Genomic DNA, 9,634 nt, shown 5'->3' on the forward strand with positions numbered 1-9,634 from the left:
AGTAAAAGCGTAATGCACTGTACTTTATAGTACATTCTAGTCTCATGCTGTGCTCATGAGGCCTTGTTGGGGGGCAGTGTAGAGTTTCCCATTCAGGTGTGTTGTGACAACCCCATAATACTATAACAGTACATTCTAGTCTCATGCTGTGCTCATGAGGCCTTGTTGGGGGGCAGAGTAGAGTTTCCCATTCAGGTGTGTTGTGACAACCCCATAATACTATAACAGTACATTCTAGTCTCATGCTGTGCTCATGAGGCCTTGTTGGGGGGCAGAGTAGAGTTTCCCATTCAGGTGTGTTGTGACAACCCCATAATACTATAACAGTACATTCTAGTCTCATGATGTGTTGAAGCAGTAGTGGGGGTTGAGCACTTAGCTTGGAGTTTTCTAGGGTGTTTGAGACTAATGGCCATGCAGAGAACACATGGTGTCTGTCTGTCTGATACATCCCTGTACAGGCCAGTGCCCTGATGTATACATAGCAGCATTTTACTGTGGTAATCTTCTTAGGAGGAGCCTCATGCAGAGATTTATGCACTTTGAAGAGCAGCAGACTTCTGCTGTGTGTGTGTGTGTGTGTGTGTGTGTGTGTGTGTGTGTGTGTGTGTGTGTGTGTGTGTGTGTGTGTGTGTGTGTGTGTGTGTGTGTGTGTGTGTGTGTGTGTGTGTGTGTGTGTGTGTTAGGCTCTTTAGACCATATTATAAAGACACTTAATGGACAAAATTGCTCTGCCGTGATGCCCAACATGCTGATGGAAGTGAGGGGAGGGAGAAGGGTGGCAGTACAGTCACATCCCCTAATGTCAACACAGTCAGTGAGGACAAGTTAAGAGAGCCGGTACATGTAGCAATGACTCCATGTTTCAGATATCTGGCATGCCTGTGTCGCTGTAAGCTATGCAGTCAAACCTTTACATTCACCTGTCCGATCATTTCAGACAACAGTGACTACAGCACTTCAAGGAAGGAAGGTTAGGCCTCTGACTCAGTAGATGTATTGAATCATCATCGCTGATGGGAGGTCAAAGGTAGCTGGAAGTCTAGACCAATCGCCTGTTCATCACACTTCACTAATCGCATGCCACCTCACCCAACCTCACTCGTTGGGAATCCCTTTTAGATTAAATGGGTCAAATATTGTTTTGAGACATGATTAATGATTTAGCCAGAATACAGTAAAAGCTGGTTACTGTTGCCATGACACTACTCCAGCAGTGATTAAAGTGCAGGTTCACGTTTTTCTTCATGAATCTTGTTCTGGAGGCAGCTCTGCAGAGTGCTAGCTGGCACAGCCACAAAGTCATAGGAGGAGGATTTTAAACCTAACCTTATCCCTAACCTTAACCAGACTGCTAACCCTAATACCTAACCCTAACCTTAACCCTAACCTTAACCAGACTGCTAACCCTAATGCCTAACCCTAACCTTATCCCTAACCTTAACCAGACTGCTAACCCTAATGCCCAACCCTAACCTTAACCAGACTGCTAACCCTAATGCCTAACCATAACCTTAACCAGACTGCTAACTTTAATGCCTAACCCTAACCTTATCCCTAACCTTAACCAGACTGCTAACCCTAATGCCTAACCCTAACCTTATCTCTAACCTTAACCAGACTGCTAACCCTAATGCCCAACCCTAACCTTATCCCGAACCTTAACCAGACTGATAACCCTAATGCTTAACCCTAACCTTATCCCTAACCTTAACCAGACTGCTAACCCTAATGCCTAACCCTAACCTTATCCCTAACCTTAACCAGACTGCTAACCCTAATGCCTAACCCTAACCTTATCCCTAACCTTAACCAGACTGCTAACCCTAATGCCTAACCCTAACCTTAACCCTAACCTTAACCAGACTGCTAACCCTAATGCCTAACCCTAACCTTAACCAGACTGCTAACCCTAATGCCTATCCCTAACCTTAACCAGACTGCTCACCCTAATGCCTAACCCTAACCTTAAATTAAGATCAAAAAGCACATTTTTGTTTTCAGTAATTTTTACAATATAGCCAATTTTGACTTTCCAGCTGGTCTATCTAAGGGGAACTCGCTCAGTTCTGCCTTCAGGACAAGACTCGTGACAATAAATGTCAACCTGCGATTAAAGCAGGATGTGGATGATGCTGAGAGGCTTAAGAGATGCAGGTCACTGGCATAGACACAGTCCAATCCCCTGGTGCAGAGTGGCTGCTGAGTGCTTTTACACACAAACACACACGTGCACAGATCGCATGCACACATATACACAAACACACCCGCACACACAAAAGTGGACACACACACATGAACATGTACATACACCAATACACACATAAATGTGCACCCAAGGGAACAGCTGTCAGCTTGCCCAGTAGGTCAGACTTCACCAGCTAGAACATGAAAGTCAGCCAAAAGCCCATCTCTTCCCCCTCACATACCCCCGACCCAAGCCCACCATGGACCCCTGTACTGCCCCCCCCCCCCCCCCCCCCCTCCTTTTAATACTGGAGCTGTCTATCTGTTAATTCCTCCTAATTCCACAGGGACACACCCCCTAACACCATTGACTAAGGATTCTGAATCTGGCCTGTCTGTTATTTGTCAAACAACACCCTGGCACTAATGATATGACTAGCAGGTACCTGTTTATATCACTGTCAAACAACACTCTGGCACTAATGATATGACTAGCAGGTACCTGCTGAATATCACTGTCAAACAACACCCTGGCACTAATGATATGACTAGCAGGTACCTGTTTATATCACTGTCAAACAGCACCCTGGCACTAATGATATGACTAGCAGGTACCTGTTTATATCACTGTCAAACAACACGCTGGCACTAATGATATGACTAGCAGGTACCTGTTTATATCACTGTCAAACAACACTCTGGCACTAATGATATGACTAGCAGGTACCTGTTTATATCACTGTCAAACAACACCCTGGCACTAATGATATGACTAGCAGGTACCTGCTGAATATCACTGGCATGACAGCAGAATGAGTTGATGACAACATCGTGCTCTGGGCCCTGGATTAATGATGTCTGTCTGTCATCTGCAGCTCTCAACGGTTTGTTATCACATGACTGGGGGCTTCAGGCCTCACTGCACTTGGTTTGGTTTGAGAGACACTTGATGTCTCATTGAGAACCATTTCCAACAGACTGGATAGAGTATTATGGATTCTTATCAGTGATATAGATTATAGTGTGTAGAGATGGGAGAGAGACAGGACTGGAGTATTATGGAGTCTTATCAGTGCCATAGATTATAGTGTGTAGAGATGGGAGAGAGACAGGACTGGAGTATTATGGAGTCTTATCAGTGCCATAGATTATAGTGTGTAGAGATGGGAGAGAGACAGGACTGGAGTATTATGGAGTCTTATCAGTGCCATAGATTATAGTGTGTAGAGATGGGAGAGAGACAGGACTGGAGTATTATGGAGTCTTATCAGTGCCATAGATTATAGTGTGTAGAGATGGGAGAGAGACAGGACTGGAGTATTATGGAGTCTTATCAGTGCCATAGATTATAGTGTGTAGAGATGGGAGAGAGACAGGACTGGAGGAAGACTGGAGGAAGTAGTAGTTGCATTTGAAAATTCCTCTGTGTGTGTGTGTGTGTGTGTGTGTGTGTGTGTGTGTGTGTGTGTGTGTGTGTGTGTGTGTGTGTGTGTGTGTGTGTGTGTGTGTGTGTGTGTCTGTGTGTCTGTGTGTCTGTGTGTGTGTGTGTTCAAAACAACCCCATATTCTGCTTAAGAACAGCTGTATAGCTTTGTCAACACTGTTATGAGGCACACAGTGTGTTATTATATTCCAGGATGACAACATCCCATTTCAGACCGTATTCTCATTAGCATGTGGGTGGGAGTGTCTTCTGATGTGCCTTCACATCATGTTGTCACTCATATGGTGACTAAGCCCTCCTCTGATGTCAGCACTAAACAAAATACTGCCTTCCTGGTTGCTTAGCTCCCACCACACCCATGACAATTAGGGACGTTTATGTGTTCAAGGATCTGACTAGTGGTTCTGACTAATAGAACCTTTCTGTGTTTTTGTACCAACACATGATTCTTACTGCACATTGACATATTACCCTGTATACTTCTTTATTTAGAAGAATGGCAGGGGAGCAGGAGAGCATAACAAGCCCTTTGATATCTAGTGAGGACATTTAGAACCTTTCAGGGGGAATATTATGGTCCACATAGTGAGGCTTTTCCTTCAGTTTACAGTCGTGGCTGGTCAGAAAACCTACAGCACAGCATTACACTGGTGAGTTGTTTTAACATCATCAAGGACCGGGATTACATGTTGATAAAATCAACCAGATGAAGATGGAAGAGCTGGGCTCTAGTGACAGTTTGGAGGCCATTTGCAATGGGCACCGGGCAATGGGCACCGGGCAATGGGCACCGGGCAATGGGCACCGGGCAATGGGCAATGGGCACCGGGCAATGGGCACCGGGCAATGGGCACCGGGCAATGGGCACCGGGCACCGGGCAATGGGCAATGGGCACCGGGCAATGGGCACCGGGCAATGGGCACCGGGCGCAGCAAGTCAATATTTTCAAGATGTTGTGGTCACTGGTCAACAGACTTCAGTCTAAAGTTGGTCAGAAGCCTGTCCTTACAAATACTAGCCAGAGTCTCACTAGAGTCCTGGACTTTTTTATTTTAACTAGGCAAGAACAAATTCTTATTTACAATGACAGCCTAACAGGGAACAGTGGGTTAACTACCTTATTCAGGGGGGGGGACAACAGATTTTTACCTTGTCAGCTCAGGGATTTGATCCAGTAACCTTTTGGCCCAAAGTTCTAACTACTAGGCTACCTGGCGCCAGACTTCAATATAGTATGATGACAAACTGTCTGTCAATCTCCCTATGATTGTATCCCCATCAACTTCTGATTGTGTTTCCTACACCCAAAAAAACATAATCTCACATCACATGTGGTCCTCTGTGGCTCAGTAAGTGTGGCGTGACGCTTACAATGCTAGGGTTGTGGGTTCAATTCCTGCTGAGATTGCCACATGAAAAGTGTTTAAAAGCATCTGCTGGATATGATGTGGTTTACTTTATCTTCTGTCTGCACTGATTTGTTTTCACCTATCGTGTGACCTCAAATTGTTGTAAAGAGAGGAGGAGACCAGGGAAGGAAGCCAGTTCAGACTCCCTCTCATATTGAGATGCACCTCTCATTGCAGTATGACCTACATCTATCTTTTTCTCTCTCTCACTCGCTCTTTCCTGCTTCTTTAATAAGCGTCATGGATAGATGATAGATGAATAGGTGATAGATGATAGATCAATAGGTGATAGATGATGGATGATTGATGGATAGATGATAGGTGATAGATGATAGATGATATATGATAGAATGATATATGATAGGTGATATATGACATATGATAGGTGACAGATGACAGGTGATAGGTGATAAATGACAGGTGATAGATGATAAATGACAGGTGATAGATGATAGGTGATATATGACATATGATAGGTGACAGATGACAGGTGATAGATGATAGATGATATATGATAGATGATATGTGATAGATGATATATGATAGATGATATGTGATAGATGATATATGATAGGTGATAGATGATAGATGATATATGATAGATGATAGATGATATGTGATAGATGATATGTGATAGATGATATATGATAGGTGATATATGACATATGATAGGTGACAGATGACAGGTGATAGGTGATAAATGACAGGTGATAGATGATAGGTGACAGATGACAGGTGATAGGTGATAAATGACAGGTGATAGATGATAGGTGACAGATGACAGGTGATAGGTGATAAATGACAGGTGATAGGTGATAAATGACAGGTGATAGATGATATGTGATAGGTGACAGATGACAGGTGATAGGTGATAAATGACAGGTGATAGATGATAGATGACAGATGAATAGGACATGGATCAATAGCTAGGAAGTCTAACATTACAGTTGGTACCCATTTCAACGTGTAAACGTGTCCTTGCCACGAAGGTCATCCCCAGTTGTCTTTATCAAGCAATTTACCCCTCAACAATTCCCCCATTCATTGTGTCACTTTGATCCACTGTCCAGCCACATGCCAGTTTATGTAGGCCAAGCAAACAATGTCCGTGGTTCCTTTTACAAATAATGCGTCTTTGTCTGTTAGTCCAGGGAATGCCTTGCATACAGCATCGGAGAGGCAGCACGATACACATCCATTACCCCCAGTGAATAATAATTACCACGCTGTGTTCGTCAGTTGAGGAGGGTGTGGGGCTGCAGCAACTGATGCATGGTTTTTGAATAGTCCTAGTGTAGCCTAGGCTAGTGGTTCCCAACCTTTTTCGGTTACTATACCACCAACTAAATTTAGCTCTGTCCGGAGTACCCCTGAAGTACCCCCTCGTGTGCATTTTACCAGTAAGGTTATAGTCTCAAGAGTCTTCTTAAATACCCCCTGTGGATAGGCCCCCAGGGGTCCTACTACCCCAGGTTGGGAACGTCTGGTCTAGGCTATACTTTACAAGTATGATAGACATGCTCGTGTCTTTATGTTGGCATAATATATGTATATGTATAAAATAGGCTTAAATTGAAGGCACTCCGTGGAATAGGTTTGGCGCAGTATGACGAGCATTGCCTCCCAAAATAAGAAGGAAAATCATATCCCAAAACGTACCTCTCGAGCGATTTGATTGAGGGCATCGTCCTCTGCGGTCAGTCTCTCCCTGTTGGGGATTCTTTTTCTTCCAGTGCCAGTAATCTGAGTTCCCATGTTTGTGTATTCTGTGATAAAGTCCTTACTGTAGCATACGTGTCAGCCTCGAAGAAATTCAAAAATGGAACACAGGAGCCGAATGATGACGATGAAGGGCACGCTGGAAAAATATAATCACCATCTCCACGTAATGGAAAAATAGCTCACCAATAACACGCAAAAAAAGAAGTCAACTATTTACAATCGGGTAGCTACAATGTAACAACAATCCATCGTCAATTCGCTTCCCAGGCACGAGACGTGATGCCATTATGATACATTGTTTCAATGTAACCGCCTTCAAACGTAACAAACTGCATTACGAATATCCTTGATTCCTGTTGCTGATAAACAACTAACATCACACGCGTCACTTTGATGTGTCAAAACACCCTCATAGCATCAGGCTTCCCTCTTTGGGTACATTGGAAAACGAATTGTCATCTAGCTAATCCTAGGCAATTGTCATCATTTAGATACGTTTCGGTATGGAACACCAAAACAAGAACACACGCGAGCCTGATAAATAATCGTTCTGTAGGTAGACCTAATAGCGATTGAATTAATGTCCTCGTTCTTTGCTTTAGCAGAGAACGCGGGAGTCGCCGAGATGTCAAAGCAGATGGACGAAAGTTTTATTGCAGCGCAATCCCGGATGATAACCACAGCGGGATGAATACACGTTCCGGGGCAGAGCCTCGAGCCTGCTGGAGATAGATAGTGGCCGCAGTATGGCCGGGATGGGTGTCCTCCAAACAGTCGAATTTTACTGGTCATACAATATTCAAAGCAGATCATTTGTGGTTTTTTCGTTCAGAATGTATCGTATAGCTTGAGAATGGTGTGATGCCTTAACAAATATTCTGTAGCCTAATGACCCGAATGGAATTACCCTGGAATGCACGACGCAGGTCGTTCAGTTGACACTGTCTTTAGACGTCTCCAATAGTCTCGAAGCGAACAGAAAGGCTATTATCCTACTGTTATTTTAGAAGGAAGGTCAGCACTGAGTTCAACCAAATAAATCTCACTTGCCATGTCAAAATTGTGGCATAGGACTGTATGGCAATTCTCTGAATAGCTGTGTGTTCATCTTATTCCTTTGTTTATATGCATTTCTGATTCAAGCCTAAATTATAATATCAGACTATTTTAATCTGTAACGTTAACTCTGACCTCATGTCTAGTCAGTAAACTAGATGAACGCCTTCTGTTTATGCCGGAGAGCTCAGTGCCAATCCATAGCAACTGGTGGGAAATGACTCCCTCTAGTGGAGAAAGATAAGGCCTGAGAGCTCAGTGCCAATACATAGCGGGGAAATCACTTCCTATATTTTATTTAACTACGATGACGGCCTAGGAACAGTGGAACAGCCTAGGAACAGTTCACGACAGATTTTACCTGGTCAGCTCAGGGTTTTTATCTAGCAACCTTTCAGTTACTGGCCTAATGCTCTAACCACTAGGCTACCTTTTCATTACCAGGTAAATTGACTGAGAACACGTTCTCATTTACAGAAACGACCTGGGGAATAGTTGCAGGGGAGAGGGGGGGATGAAGGAGCCAATTGTAAGCTGGGGATGATATGAGGGACAGCTTGGGAATTTAACCAGGACACCAGGGTTAACACTCCTACGATAAGTGCCGTGGAATCTTTAATGACCTCAGAGAGTCAGGACACCCGTTTAACGTCCCATCCAAAAGACAGCACCCTACACAGGGCAGCACCCCCAATCAGTCTACTGCGGGGGGATTTGGGATATTTTTTTGGACCAGAGGAAAGAATGCCTCCTACTGGCCCTCCAACACCACTTCCAGCACCATCTGGTCTCCCATCCAGGAACTGACCAGGACCAACCCTGCTTAGCTTCAGAAGCAAGCCAGCAGTGTAATGCAGGGTGGTATGTTGCTGGCTTGCCACACCTGTAGTGGGGACAGATAACAGATTTGCCCTGAATGATTGTTTGTTTAGTGTAATTCATATGTTATTGCAGTTGAATTGATGTTTTCTAGTGTCATTCAAATCAAATGAAATGTATTTGTCACATGCACCAAATACAACAGTAGTAGACCTTACAGTGAAGTGCTTACTTACAAGCCCTTAACCAACAATGAAGTTTTAAAGAAAATACCTATAAAAAAGGTAAGAGATAAAAATAACAATTATTAAAGAGCAGCAGGAAATAACAATAGTGGGGCTGTATACAGGGGGTACCAGTACAGAGTCAATGTGGAGGCTATATACAGGGGTACCAGTGCACAGTTAATGTGGAGGCTATATACAGGGGGTACCAGTGCACAGTCAATGTGGAGGCTATATACAGGGGGTACCGGTACAGAGTCAATGTGGAGGCTATATACAGGGGGTACCAGTGCACAGTCAATGTGGAGGCTATATACAGGGGGTACCAGTGCACAGTCAATGTGGAGGCTATATACAGGGGGTACCGGTACAGAGTCAATGTGGAGGCTATATACAGGGGGTACCAGTGCACAGTCAATGTGGAGGCTATATACAGGGGGTACCAGTGCACAGTCAATGTGGAGGCTATATACAGGGGGTACCGGTACAGAGTCAATGTGGAGGCTATATACAGGGGGTACCAGTGCACAGTCAATGTGGAGGCTATATACAGGGGGTACCAGTGCACAGTCAATGTGGAGGCTATATACAGGGGGTACCGGTACAGAGTCAATGTGCGGGGGCACCGGTGTCGAGGTAATTGAGGTAATATGTACATGTCGGTAGAGTTATTAAGGTGACTATACATAGATAATAACAGAGAGTAGCAGCAGCGTTCTGGGGGAGGGGGAGGGGGGGCAATGTAAATAGTCTGGGTAGCCATTTGATTAGC

General features: G+C 44.3%; 1 protein-coding gene across 43 annotated transcripts in view; it reads right to left on the minus strand.

Moving 5' to 3' along the window:
- Positions 1-8,011, minus strand: part of LOC110495607 (leucine-rich repeat flightless-interacting protein 2) — a 46,459-nt gene extending 38,448 nt beyond the window's left edge. For 20 of the 43 annotated variants that reach the window (XM_090239755.1, XM_090239750.1, XM_090239747.1 and 17 more), the window contains exon 1: positions 6,701-7,435. In XM_090239755.1, the coding sequence (XP_090095881.1) occupies positions 6,701-6,796 (96 nt within the window). In that variant the 5' untranslated portion in view covers positions 6,797-7,435. Of the gene's footprint in view, positions 1-6,700 lie in introns of all 43 variants that reach the window. The other 23 variants (XM_090239760.1, XM_090239756.1, XM_090239736.1 and 20 more) reach the window with 11 other exon arrangements.
- Positions 8,012-9,634: the final 1,623 nt, after the last annotated feature.

The sequence above is a fragment of the Oncorhynchus mykiss genome, chromosome 7 (assembly GCF_057628025.1).
Source record: "Oncorhynchus mykiss isolate SJ-2025 chromosome 7, ASM5762802v1, whole genome shotgun sequence".
In the NCBI taxonomy this organism is placed as follows: Eukaryota; Metazoa; Chordata; class Actinopteri; order Salmoniformes; family Salmonidae; genus Oncorhynchus; species Oncorhynchus mykiss.